This window comes from Lagenorhynchus albirostris, chromosome 3 (assembly GCF_949774975.1).
Source record: "Lagenorhynchus albirostris chromosome 3, mLagAlb1.1, whole genome shotgun sequence".
Classification (NCBI taxonomy): Eukaryota; Metazoa; Chordata; class Mammalia; order Artiodactyla; family Delphinidae; genus Lagenorhynchus; species Lagenorhynchus albirostris.
The window spans coordinates 37,006,188-37,018,799 of NC_083097.1; the positions used below are offsets into that span (position 1 = coordinate 37,006,188).

The 12,612-nt window shown below is 41.1% G+C and overlaps 1 protein-coding gene and 1 pseudogene across 6 annotated transcripts in view; one reads left to right on the top strand and one right to left on the bottom strand.

Annotated features, from left to right (window-relative positions):
• Nucleotides 1-828: 828 nt before the first annotated feature.
• Nucleotides 829-2,733, bottom strand: LOC132518301 (sentrin-specific protease 5-like; annotated as a pseudogene).
• Nucleotides 2,734-7,731: 4,998 nt separating this feature from the next.
• Nucleotides 7,732-12,612, top strand: part of MRPS30 (mitochondrial ribosomal protein S30) — a 66,519-nt gene continuing 61,638 nt past the window's right edge. For 5 of the 6 annotated variants that reach the window (XR_009539467.1, XR_009539468.1, XM_060142933.1 and 2 more), the window contains exons 1-4: nt 7,732-8,334; nt 9,725-9,870; nt 10,601-10,706; nt 11,904-12,080. Coding sequence is in view for 4 of the 6 variants with exons in the window: in XM_060142933.1 (XP_059998916.1) it covers nt 7,743-8,334; nt 9,725-9,870; nt 10,601-10,706; nt 11,904-12,080 (1,021 nt within the window). In the remaining 2 variants the exon portion in view is untranslated. The remainder of the gene's footprint in view (nt 8,335-9,724; nt 9,871-10,600; nt 10,707-11,903; nt 12,081-12,612) is intronic. The other variant, XM_060142937.1, reaches the window with a different exon arrangement.

Sequence of the window (12,612 nt, forward strand, 5' to 3'; positions counted from 1 at the left end):
TATATAGTTTTAAGATATAGATCTGAGTGCAATTAAAAGAAATAGTACAAAGAAATCTGCCTCCTTTACCCGGTTTCCTCTCATGGTAATGTCTTGCAACACTACAGTAAAATAATGCTACCAGGATATTGACATTGATATAGTCGAGATATAGAACATTTCCAGCACCACTAGGATCCTTCATGTTGCTCTTTTATAGCTACATCCACTTCCTTTTCATTCTACTGATGCCTTAATCTCTGCCAACCACAAATCTGTTATCCATTTTATCTTCTCAAGAATGTTGCATAAATGGATCATACAGTATGTAACCTTTTGGGATTGGCTTTTTTCTTTTTAAAAAAATGTATTTATTTTATTTTTGGCTGTGTTGGGTCTTCGTTGCTGTGTGCAGGCTTTCTTTAGTTGCAGCGAGCAGGGCTACTCTTTGTTGTGGTGCACGTGCTTCTCATTGCCGTGGCTTGTCTTTGTTGTGGAGCATGGGCTCTAGGCGCACGGGCTTCAGTAGTTGTGGCATGAGGGCTCAGTAGTTGTGGCTCGTGGGCTCTAGAGCTCAGTAGTTGTGGCTCAGTAGTTGTGGCACACGGGCTTAGTTGCTTGGCATCAAGTGGGATCTTCCCTGACTAGGGATCGAACCCGCGTCCCCTGAATTGGCAGGCGAATTCTTAACCACTGTGCCACCAGAGAAGTCCCTATAGGGCTATTTTAAGCTAGATTCTTAGAAACTATTTCTCAAGCCTTCTTTCCTTTCTGATATTCAGATAATGTCCTGCTCCAAAAGAATCTCCTTCTAGTCTACATGACCTTGTAACAAACCACTTCTACTTTTCAGTTTCTGTATCCATAAACCTTTTTAGTCCATCTTTTTACTCCATTATATCTTTTGGTTACCAGCTGTCTATGAAAAAAGCTGTTGAAGAAGTGAACTTTGTCTGGGACTGCATCCATTATCAGCTCACTGTACATATTAATGACCTGGTCATTCAGCCAATTCTGACCATGTAGGGTTGCCAGATCCTCCATATCCAGCATGTGCTTATTGTAGAAGATGCGGAAGTTGCATTTTTGATGTCTGGCCTGATCGTTTCTTATTTCCCTATTGATAAATGGTTTTCTATTGGAAAAGTCTTCGTTAAAGACACCTTTTAATCTTCCAAGGTCATCTTTTTCACTGAGTGGGACCAAACTGACATACTTCTTCATAACCTCATCCAGGAATCCAGAAAGGCAGATTGACAGCTGTTCACCATCCACTGGAGAGGCTTTTTGACTGTTCTTCCCACCTCCCACTTGATTTTCTAGTTTGAGTCCACTGCCTGTCAGAGGAGCCTCCAGTGGACTTTTACAGTAAGGGTGGTCCAGTAACTTAGAACTAAGAATGTTCTGCTTGAAAGATCCATCCTCATCCCACTGGCGTGAGCTCTCATTCTGAACAGTGTCTTCGGACACAGGCCCATCTACACTACTCACAGATTGATCTGCCCCTGACACTGACAGTTTTGCTGTGTCATCATTGACAGTACTTGTCCGATTTTCCTGACCCAGAGCCATAACTTCTCTCTCAGTTTCCAGGATAAACATGTTACTAGAATGATGTTCTGGTAAGGGGATGTCATGAATCAGTTCTGTACACTCCCACTTAGGAGAGGAAGAGGCTGACTCGCCCCAGGTGCATTGTGGCACTGCCATTCTGTTGGTCAGGGAATGCTTCATCTAAACTAAGCTCCTTGCCCAAGAGAGGGCTTCCTTTAGTGTGGCCATGAGGCACATGAGAGTTCTTTTCCTTCACCACAGCATTGCTGTCCATATCTGGAAGGTATGGTTAATGCCGACAAGAAGGCTCTTCAGGTTCTGGGGAAGGGAATGGGCTGCAACTGCCACCCGCACTGTTCTCCATAAGGGTCTCTTGATGGTCCCCAGTGACCTGCACCCAGCTTTGCTGGGCTTTTTTTAGCTTGCAAGCTTTGCTTTTTGTTCTGAAGTGCTGGGATCTGAGAACCCTGTACCGAAATCTAATCATGGATCATTTCTCATACATCATATGAGGAGATACTTTTATTCTTCTCTGTTAAGTTGAAACTTTTTTTGGAATCAGGGGTCCCTCATTCCTGTGGTGCTCCAGCCCTTGGTAGCAGCCATAACAAAAGCTCTTTCTCTTATGGTTGCTCAAGGTGACCACAATTGTGCCACTCTCACCTGGACTCTGGCTCTCCACATTGAACTTCATAGGAAGATGAGAAGCCTGTGGCTCCATCCTAGGTCTGTGACCACTGGCCTGACTTAAAACACTATTTGCTGGTACGTCAGCAGCTGCCTTCAGGAGACTTTTCTCTCCAGAATATTCATGATCAGATCAGAGTTCTTTGCTGATGATAGCAACTTCTCTGCTTGGACTTTCAGGAAGGTACTTGAGGAGGAAATGAAGTGTTTAGTGTCCTTTCTTTTCACTTTAGAGGACAAAGTACTAAGATTCTGAACAGCCATATTGGACTTTGTCTTAGCAAAAAGGGGTTCATCCTGGATCCATATTTTCTGGATTTGAAGGGCCTTCTTTCTGCATTGGAAATGCCTCAAATGCCTGCTCCAAGTAACTGGCCTTCCCAACTTGGCTTTCAGAATACACAACTGTTGATGAAAGTAGAACTTCTTAAAGCCTCCAAACCCAGTATTCCATTTCTAAGAAAAGGCTAAGTGGATTCCTTTCCTCCATAGAATTTTCTTCTGTTTTTTCATTTTTCTGATGCATAATGAGATCTGAAAGCAGCTATGCCCCTCTCTGCTGGAACCTGTCACGCCATGGGTCCAGAGGCTGCGGCAGCTTGGACTGCGGCTCCACCTTCGCCAGCTTTAGGGGAAAGCCCGTCAGCCAGCAGGCATCTGGTCTGCTTACAGCGACCATGGCCGCCGAGCTTCCTCTGGAAGGGTTGGCTTTTTCCACTCAATCTAATTTTCTGGAGGTTCATCCAGGTATTACATGTATCAGTAGGTCTTTCCTTTTTATTGCCGAGAGTATTCCATGGTATCGATGTATCATAGACTGATTAACCATTCACCCATTGAAGGAAACCTGGGTTTTGTTTTGGTTTTTTGTTTGTTTTAATTTGGGGCTCTAACGAATAAGGTTATATTATGTATAGGCTTTTGCTTGAAAATAAATTTTCCCTTCTCTGGGATAGAAGCCCTAAGAGTGTGGGTCATGTGATAGCTGTATGGTTAATTTTTTGAAGAAAATGACAAATTGTTTTCTGGAGTAGCTGTGCCATTTTACATTCACCCAGCAAAGTACTGGGTGATCTAATTTCTCCTAATTCTCATCAGTATTTGTTGTTATTTTATTTTAGCTATTCTGATAAGAGTATAATAAAATCTCATTTTGATTTTAATTTGCATTTCCGTTATGGTTAATGATCTTGAACATCGTTTCATGTGCTTATTTGCCATCTGTATATTCTCTTTGATAGTCATTTTTTAAAAACCTATCTTCTAATTGGATTGTTTTGTTTACTGTTGAGTTTTGAGAGTTCCTTTTTATGTGTTCTAGATACTGGTTGTTTGTCAGATATATGGTTTGCAGTTATTTTCTCTCACTCTGTAGCTTTTTCATCCTTTTAACAGTATGTTTTGCAGAGCAAAAGGTTTATTTTGATGATGCCCAGTTTATCAATTTTTCCTTTTATGGATCATGCTTTTGGTGTCAACACTAAAAACTCTTTGCCTAGCTCTGGAAACTGAGGATTTTTTCCTCTTTTTTTTCTAATAATTTTATGTTTACATTTAAGTCTGTGGTCCACTTTGAGTTAATTTTTCCAAAAGATGTAAGAAATAGGTCGAAGTTCTTTTTGTTTTTATTTTTGGCTTATGGATGTTCAATTGTTTTAGTACTGTTTGTTGAAGAGTCTGTCTTTCCTCCACTGATTACTATAGCTAAATATTAAGTCTTGAAATCAAATAGACTGGTCCTCCCCCTTCATTCTTTTCTTTTCAAAATTGTTTTAATTGTTCTTCATTTGTTGATGAGAAAGAGCTCTGTGACTTTGCAAAAAAAACCCAGAGGGAGGATAGTATTCCCTTTGGAGGGTGATTGTGAGATTATGGGCACTGACACATATAAAGTACTTAATATAGTACCTGGCATATGATGCAGACACTTAGCTTTCTTCCTGTTGATTCTAAACCAACCATCAAAAAACTACACATACACACACACACAGACTCTCTCCCCCAGTAATACTGTATATTATGTTCTCTGTTTTATGTAAATGTGTTATATATGCAACCAGGTAAGAAATATGCCTTCAGTAAGAAATACATGTGAAGGAAACAACTCAAAAGGACTAGCTGTTACTCTCATCCACATCTGTAAATAGGAACTATCCAGTCTCCATTTCCTTCCCATACCTTCAGTTTGAGATATAAGCTCTGATAAGGACATCAACTGGGAGGTTATGGTCTCATCCAAACATCAACAGAACTCATGCCCAGCCAGGAGACAGTGAGATAGGTTCCCAACAGGAAAATAAAAAGTGAGTATAAATATTGTCTAACTCATCAGAACCTGTTTCTGAATTGGATATTGACTATTGCTGGCAAAAGGGTAATGCCCTATTCCACTTTAGCCCACTGGCCTCCCTGCTGTTCCTCCCACTTTCCAGATACATTGTGACCTTTGCCCTGGTTGGAATGTTTTTCCCCCAGATATCCACATGGCTCTACCTTTCATCTCCTTCAGATATTATTCAAGTGTCACTTTCTCACAGAGGTCTTCTCTGCTCAGTCTATTGAAATCACTCTACACAACCCCTAAATCCAAAAAAGTCTTCTTCCCAGCTTTATTTTTCTTCTTGGCTCCTATCACCATCTAGCATAGAACACGTATATTTGACAAATTTGGTTAGATTTCACGTACTAACTTGTAAGCTCTATGAAGGCCTTTATTTCACTGTTGTATACTATGTACCTAGAAAGGTGTTTCTATGTAGTAGTCACTTGATAAATATTTGTGGAATGAATCAAGTAGAGAGGTTTCAAAAGACCATTGGAGAATGTCATGGCTTTTAACTATACTACTTTAAATCTAAGATCAGTGGCAACCTTAATAGGGAAGATCTTAATATCCATTTCTTCTAGGAGAATGTCAACTAAATAAACATATATAATAGATAAATACATGTTTCACAGATTCTCCTATTTCCTTTCCCAAATCTTAACCCACTCTTCTGCTGCCCTCTCCCCTTCCAAAAATAGACGACAGATTAAAGGAAAAATGCATTTCTTGCCCATTGGCCTTCTCCTCTCATTCCACTGCTCAGGACCAAAATCTTGGATACTTTCTCATACCTACGTTCAATTCAGGATCTATGATTACTCTCACGATCTTCACTGCTATTGTCTCTTGAAGCCACAATGAGCTTTTGCCTGAAATACAGCAAATTGTCTTCTAATTGGTTTCTCTACTTCGAAATTTGATTCTCCACAATCTATTTCCAAATCAGCCAGAGTGTTATGGACTGAACTGCGTCTCTCTAAAATTAATATGTTTAAGTTCTAACCTCCAATGTAGACACAACCTTTGAGACAGTCAGAGACAGAGCCTTTATAGAGGTAGCTAACATTATGTAAATACGGTCATAAGGTTAGGGCACTAATCTGATAGGCCTCTCTCCTTATAATAAGCAACAGGGGAGAACTCAGTCTCCACCATGTGAGGGCACAGCAAGTAGGGAGCCGACTTCAGGCCAGGAAGAGAGCTCTCACCAGAACCCAACCACGCTGGCACCCTCATCTTGGACTTCCAGCCTTTAGAAGTAAGAGAAAATAAATTTCTGTTGTTAAAGCCACCCAGTCTATGGTACTAGTAAGCCTAAACTGCCTAATACATAGAGTAATTCTTTTAAAAGCTAAGTTACACCATGCCATCCCTCTGTGTGGAACCCTCCATTGGCTTCTTACTCCTCTGAATATTAGTTAAGAGCCCTAAAAATCCTAGAAATTGCCTTTAGGAACCTATAAATTCTGGATTTTCTTTCCTTCTTAATCTCATTTCCTACTACTCTCCCCATCCATCACTTCCTTCAACCACACTGGCCTCCTCTCTTGTGCTTGAACCCACCAGGCGTGTTTCCATTTCAGGACCTCTGCACCAGCCGTTCCTTCTGCCAGAATCCTCTTTTCTCAGTACTGTCATGATTCACTCCTCACTTCCTTTGAGCCTTTGCTCAAAAGTTAATGACAATGAAAAAAATAATGCATTTGGGGCATCTATTTCTAAATGTCAGTTTAATATACTTGCAACTTTATAGTTAGATTGTATCATCCATTATAGCGTAAAGGAATACTTAAGTTATAGCTTCCTTTTATTAACAAAATGTTTGGTTTTCAATACCCTCAAGAACTATTGCAATAAATCCAAATAATATTCCAGTTCCTGATTATAATAGAAATGAGAGTCAATAAATTAGATCACCAAAAATGAGCTTATATTTTTAGTGATTTAGATGGTTTTTATTTTGTTTTTGTTTTTTTTGCAGTATGTGGGCCTCTCACTGTTGTGGCCTCTCCCGTTGCGGAGCACAGGCTCCGGACGCGCAGGCTCAGCGGCCATGGCTCACGGGCCCAGCCGCTCCGCGGCATGTGGGATCTTCCCGGACCGGGGCACGAACCCGTGTCCCCTGAATCGGCAGGCGGACTCTCAACCACTGCGCCACCAGGGAAGCCCTAGATGAGTTTTTTCAGCAGGTATTTGGTAAGTACCCACTATGCAAGGTTGACTGGCCACTGCGGATCAAAAATAAAATAGTCCCTACTTCAAGTAGCTTACAGATTAGTAGCAACCAATTCATGTTAAAATAATAATTAGTTTTAACACAAAGCAAAATTTAAATACAATTCTTTGGTAGTTTTTAATTTATTTCCCTTTTTAAATTAGATCCAAGTAAAAGTATATTCCTCTTTTTGTAAATTATTCTCATTAAACAAATTATATATCAACTAGCATAGAGATATATGTGTAATTATTTTCCCCAAAATTAGCACTAGTCATCTATAAGTGATGCTTGCATCATTTAAAAAATAAGCATGGGGCTCCCCTGGTGGCGCAGTGGTTGAGAGTACGCCTGCCGATGCAGGTGACGCGGGCTCGTGCCCCGGTCCGGGAAGGTCCCACATGCCGCGGAGCGGCTGGGCCCGTGAGCCATGGCCGCTGAGCCTGCGCGTCCGGAGCCTTGCTCCGCAACGGGAGAGGCCACAACGGTGAGACGCCCGCGTACCGCCAAAAAAAAAAAGCATGTATCACAAAACATGTTAGAACAGTATTTTCAATAACAGGACTCGACCCCAAGAACTAAAATAGAAAAGTGATGTGATATCCATAAATGAAACCAGAAATTTAGCCAAGGGCCAGAGGTTTCGGTGCAGAGTACTCCTAAAGGGTTTCTGGCAAAAAGTTTGCCCTGGTTCTAACAGGCAGCATCTCCTATTTAAAAGTTTCACTCCTCCCCGACACATCCGTGGAAAACCTATTGGCGCGCGAGCTCTTCCTTTCAGCAACAACCTCTTCGGTTCAAGATAAACTAAGTTGCAGAAGCTACCTGATTGGCTAAGAAATAATGACGTAAGATTTCTCAAGCCCACTGAGAATCGTCCTCCCCTAGCCTGCCTCAGATTCCGCTTTCCGATTGGTTATTACGGCAAGAAGGCGGGGCCAACTGCTGAAGTTGACCTCTGGGTCGGGAACCCCAGCAAACATGGCGGCGGCCAGGTGCTGGAGGCTTGTGCTCCGTGGTTCAGGGCTGTCACTGCACACCGCGGCCGAGGCCGCCGTCAAGGCTCCCGAAGTGACCGGCCCAGATGTCGCGGCGGCCCCAGTCGCGCGCTACCCGCCGGTCGTAGCCTCTCTGACTGCCGACAGTAAGGCGGCACGGCAGCGGCGAGTGGAGCGATGGCAGGCCACGGTGCACGCGGCCAAGTCGGTAGACGAGAAGCTGCGAATCCTCACCAAGATGCAGTTCATGAAGTACGTAGTTTACCCGCAGACCTTCGCCCTGAACGCCGACCGCTGGTACCAGAGCTTTACCAAGACGGTGTTCCTATCGGGCCTGCCGCCGCCGCCGCCTGCCAAGCCCGATACCGAGCCCGCGCCGGCTCTGGACGTAGTGGCCCTGCGCGACGCCGCCTGTGATTGCCTACTGCAGGAGCACTTCTTTCTGCGGCGCAAGAAGCGTGTGCCTCTTTACCTGGAACGTGAGGCCATCACCTCGCCTTTCTTGGACCAGCTGGTTGCCTCCCTCATGGGCCTGCTCAGCGCTCGCAATCCGGCCCTGGCTGCCGCCGCCCTCGGTGAGCCTCGGGCCCGCCACTCCGGGCGGGGGAGGTGGGGATGGTAGGGGACCTCTCTGCGCCAGATTTGCCCCCTTTTCCTTTCTTTCTGCTTGGTCAGTTTTTTTTCTCAGTCCTTTCGCTCCTGGCTGGCGACAGCGTCCGGAGACTGGGTTCTCGTGCATGTGCTGCCACCTACTCACTGTACAACCCTAGGCTAAGTAGCCTGAGCCCTCCAGGACTGCTTTGTGAAGGTCCAGACAAGTGTTGGTTAAGAAAAGGGGCTCCTGGAGAGCGGGACAGGCCTGGAGTTGCCTTTTAGCTCTTCCATCAAAAAGTTACTGACCTTATGTTAGTTTATAAACCGATTTTGACCTAGTTTTTCTCATTTTCAAGATGAGAATATGATAATAGTACTACTTGGTCATAGATAGAACTGTTAAGATTAAAGGCGATATTGATTAAAATACCTAACGTGTATTCGGTACTCTCTATGTGCCTGGCCCTGTTCTAAATTTTATATGTGCCAAATTTAATCCTCACAGTAACTTTACAGTAGGCAGCATTGTTTTGTAAATGAAAAAACAAACAGATCCAAGGTACAGAAACGTAAAATGTATCTAGTTAAAGAGGTTACAGCTGGTAGATTTGGAGGACGGGCTTCAAACCCAGCCATTCTGGGTTCCCAGTAAACAATCAGCAACTTCTGTTTTACTGTTACATTAAGGCATGAAAAATAATTAATGGATAGACAGTTTTAAACATCAGTGTTTCTGACGTGTTCATCATTTTATATCAGCCACCCAGTAGGTATCTTAATAAATATCTATTGAATTAACGTTACTGTGACTGTAGGTGTGTGCTCAACTGAGTCTTGTAGTGTTCTTGTTTCTTTCATCCCAGTTGGGAATGAAGTGGTCTTGAGAGAAGTGTCACAGACTTTGCTCATGACTGATGGCCTGGGAAAGTTGACAATCTCGTCAAAACCCAGGTTCCTCTTCTGTATAATGGAGATAACAACTATACATACCTTTGAGAGTTATTGTGAAGATTGAATTAGTAATTCATAAGACAGCTCTGACTCTTAATAAACTTTTTATTTCTGGTGAATGATGCTGCTGTTAGTTTTATTTTATGTTTGTCCTTAACTGAGAAACCTCTTTGGTTACAATGCTTAGTGTAGTGTGGCACAAGTAGACAATAAAGGTTTGAGCGTTATTTTAAAGTTGTGATTGTTTAAGTTAAATTATTACATAATCCAGACTCTACATCTTACATCAAAGAGTAATTTTTGATGTATTTTCAGCTAGCACAGTCATTCTTGAGTTCTGTATTGCAGAGTTTGGTGTGCTTACAATAACTAAATTCATCTAAATTATCATATAAAAATTTTTTGAATATCTTTTGATAGACTGTAAACGCCCAGTTCACTTCTACTGGTTGCGTGGTGAAGAAATTATTTCTCATGGTCATCGGAAAGGTCGAGTTGATGCTTTGAGATACCAAATAAATGATAAACCACACAACCAGATTCGAATATCCAAACAACTACCTGAGGTAAAGATTTATTGCATATGTTTCTGTTGACAGTTGAGGAGGAAGTGTTATAGCAGGCTAGGTAATGGGCTACGTAGGATAAAAAGTTTTGGATAGAACCCTTTTCTTTCAAGTGTATTTGGAATATATCTCAGCTATAATTCTTTTTCAGCTTTTTAACTTGCTATAGTATATATATTTTGCAGAGGTCAAATAATCGTTTTAAGTGGGGTTAAGTCCTCAGTTTTTAGGACCATACAAATCTTTTTTTTTTTAATGAAAATACTGATAATAGTTTATGATTGTAATTTATGGTAAAGTACCCTACCTAATTATAAATCAAGGCATTTTTACAGCTATAAGCTGGTCATCTTATGTGTATACACTTCTTTTGGAGAAAACAAGTGTGTTTTGAGTATCATCTGTATGTCCATGTCAGTGGTTGGCACATTTCTTCTGCAGAGGTCCAGATAGTAAATATTTTAGGCCTTGAGCGTCGTAAGTCTCTGTTGCATTCTCACTTCTTAACATGTAACAGCAGTCGTGTACCATAGGTAAATGAATTTGCATGACTGTGTTCCAATAAAACTTTAGAAAAACAGGTGGCTGGCTGGATTTGGCCCATCACTAGATGGTAGTGTTAAATCATTTTGTAAAATCATCTCATTTTTAAGATTTTTAAATCTATTAAAAATGTGACTAAAACATATGCTAGTGTTGCTGTGAATTCACTTATGACTTTTTCTTTAAGTTTGTGCCGCTGGATTATTCTGTACCTGTAGAAATCCCAGTTATGAATTGTAAGCCAGACAAACTTCCATTATTCAAACGGCAATATGAAAATACCATATTTATTGGTAAGTTTCCTCTTTTAATAAATGAGTTCAAAGTGTCCTGTGCAAATTTGCATAATTAATTCTTTTATTTATTTATTTATTTTGCGGTACGAGGGCCTCTCACTGTTGTGGCCTCTCCCGCTGCGGAGCACAGGCTCCGGACGCGCAGGCTCAGCGGCCACGGCTCGCGAGCCTAGCCGCTCCGCGGCATGTGGGATCTTCCGGGACCGGGACACAAACCCGTGTCCCCTGCATCGGCAGGCGGACTCTCAACCACTGCGCCGCCAGGGAAGCCCCATAATTAATTCTTGATGACCAAGAGATTCAGATAGTCTATAAGCAATGTAATTCATCTCAGGTTGCAGTTCGCATGAAAATTGGAAAGAAAATATTCTTTCAGCTTGCCATTTAAAATTTTACTTGTTTCTACTGAATTAACAGTATTTAACAGATAGTTATGTTTATTAGGCTTTGTTGATTTATTATTTATATAGAAAAGTAATTTGTGTTTTTTCAAAAGTAAACAGGTAAGAACTGGATTTGAGGTAGTGATTGGCTTTTTTTTTAACAAAAGCCTCCCATTTGTGCCACACACTGATAACCATCAGGAATATAAAAACTAATAAGGCCTGATCTCTGTGCTCATGCAGCTTATACTTTGGCTGTTTTTTCTTTGTTTATTAATTCCTAGCTGATTGAGGAAGATTTTTAAGAAAGCAGCTTTCTGCTGGTCCTCCAGAACTGTTTTATCAGTCCCTTCTCAGTCACTGTGGTCTTAGAGAGTGAATTATGGGGAACTTTTGGTTGAAAAGACTTTACCACTAAAACCAAGAATTTCAGCATTATAAAGGAAGTTTTTAAAGTCATGAAGCGTTTGTATCCTTTGGTGATTATGACCAGCAGAATAACAAAGCTCCTAGTGATGACCGAGGAGTTTGAGAAAACTGAAATAATAGGGAATTTTAAATAAATTTTACATATATTCTTTTGACTTATCCTATATCATTGTGAGCCGATGATAGCTTGCAGATTGTACTTTCAGATGAAATTTATTGTAATCAATAAAATAAATAAGCCAAGCTTTCCGTTTGTGTATTTTGAATGCTGATCACATAATGAGTAGAGGAGACAGATAGCCTTGAACCAAATACTGAGGACATGTGCTGCAGATATTCTACTTGTGTATTTCATCTGAAATGTTTTTATTTTGCTCTTCAGGCACAAAGACAGCAGATCCACACTGTTATGGACATACCCAGTTTCATCTGCTACCTGACAAATTAAAAAGGGAAAGGCTCTTGAAACAAAACTGTGCTGATCAGATAGAAGTTGTTTTTAGAGCTAATGCTATTGCAAGCCTTTTTGCTTGGACCGGAGCACAGGCTATGTATCAAGGTAAAACTAGTTTTATGGCATTATAGTTATTGGAAGACATTTTAAGAATTTAATAGATCAAATTGTTTTCCTTGGGTTAAAATGTAGGCTGAATCTTCACATTTTGAAAACTTTTGCATTGGCACAAAATGCAGTTGTTTTAAAGTCCATAATTAAATATTTTACATTTGTAGTTGGTAAGTGGCACTTTGGTAGTTACTCTGATCTTTTACTTTGACCATTTTTGTGTGAATGTATTTTTTTCTGATGATGTTCTCAAGCATTTCAAAGACCACCTAACTGAGTCAGCTCTGTAGATGACAGCAGCTTTCTGAAACTAGAAAATGAAATGTTTTCATGGATTAAATTTTAGATTAAATCACAGTTATGATATATAACTTCTTTGAAGGCCATATCTAGGGTGTGAGTTAGGAGACTGTTCATTCAGTTAATGGCTTATGGTTTTTACATACCAGGTGCTGTTGGCCTTGGAGATATAGTGTTGAGTGAGAGAGACAGATCCTGCTCTCCTGGAGCTTATGTTATAGTAAGG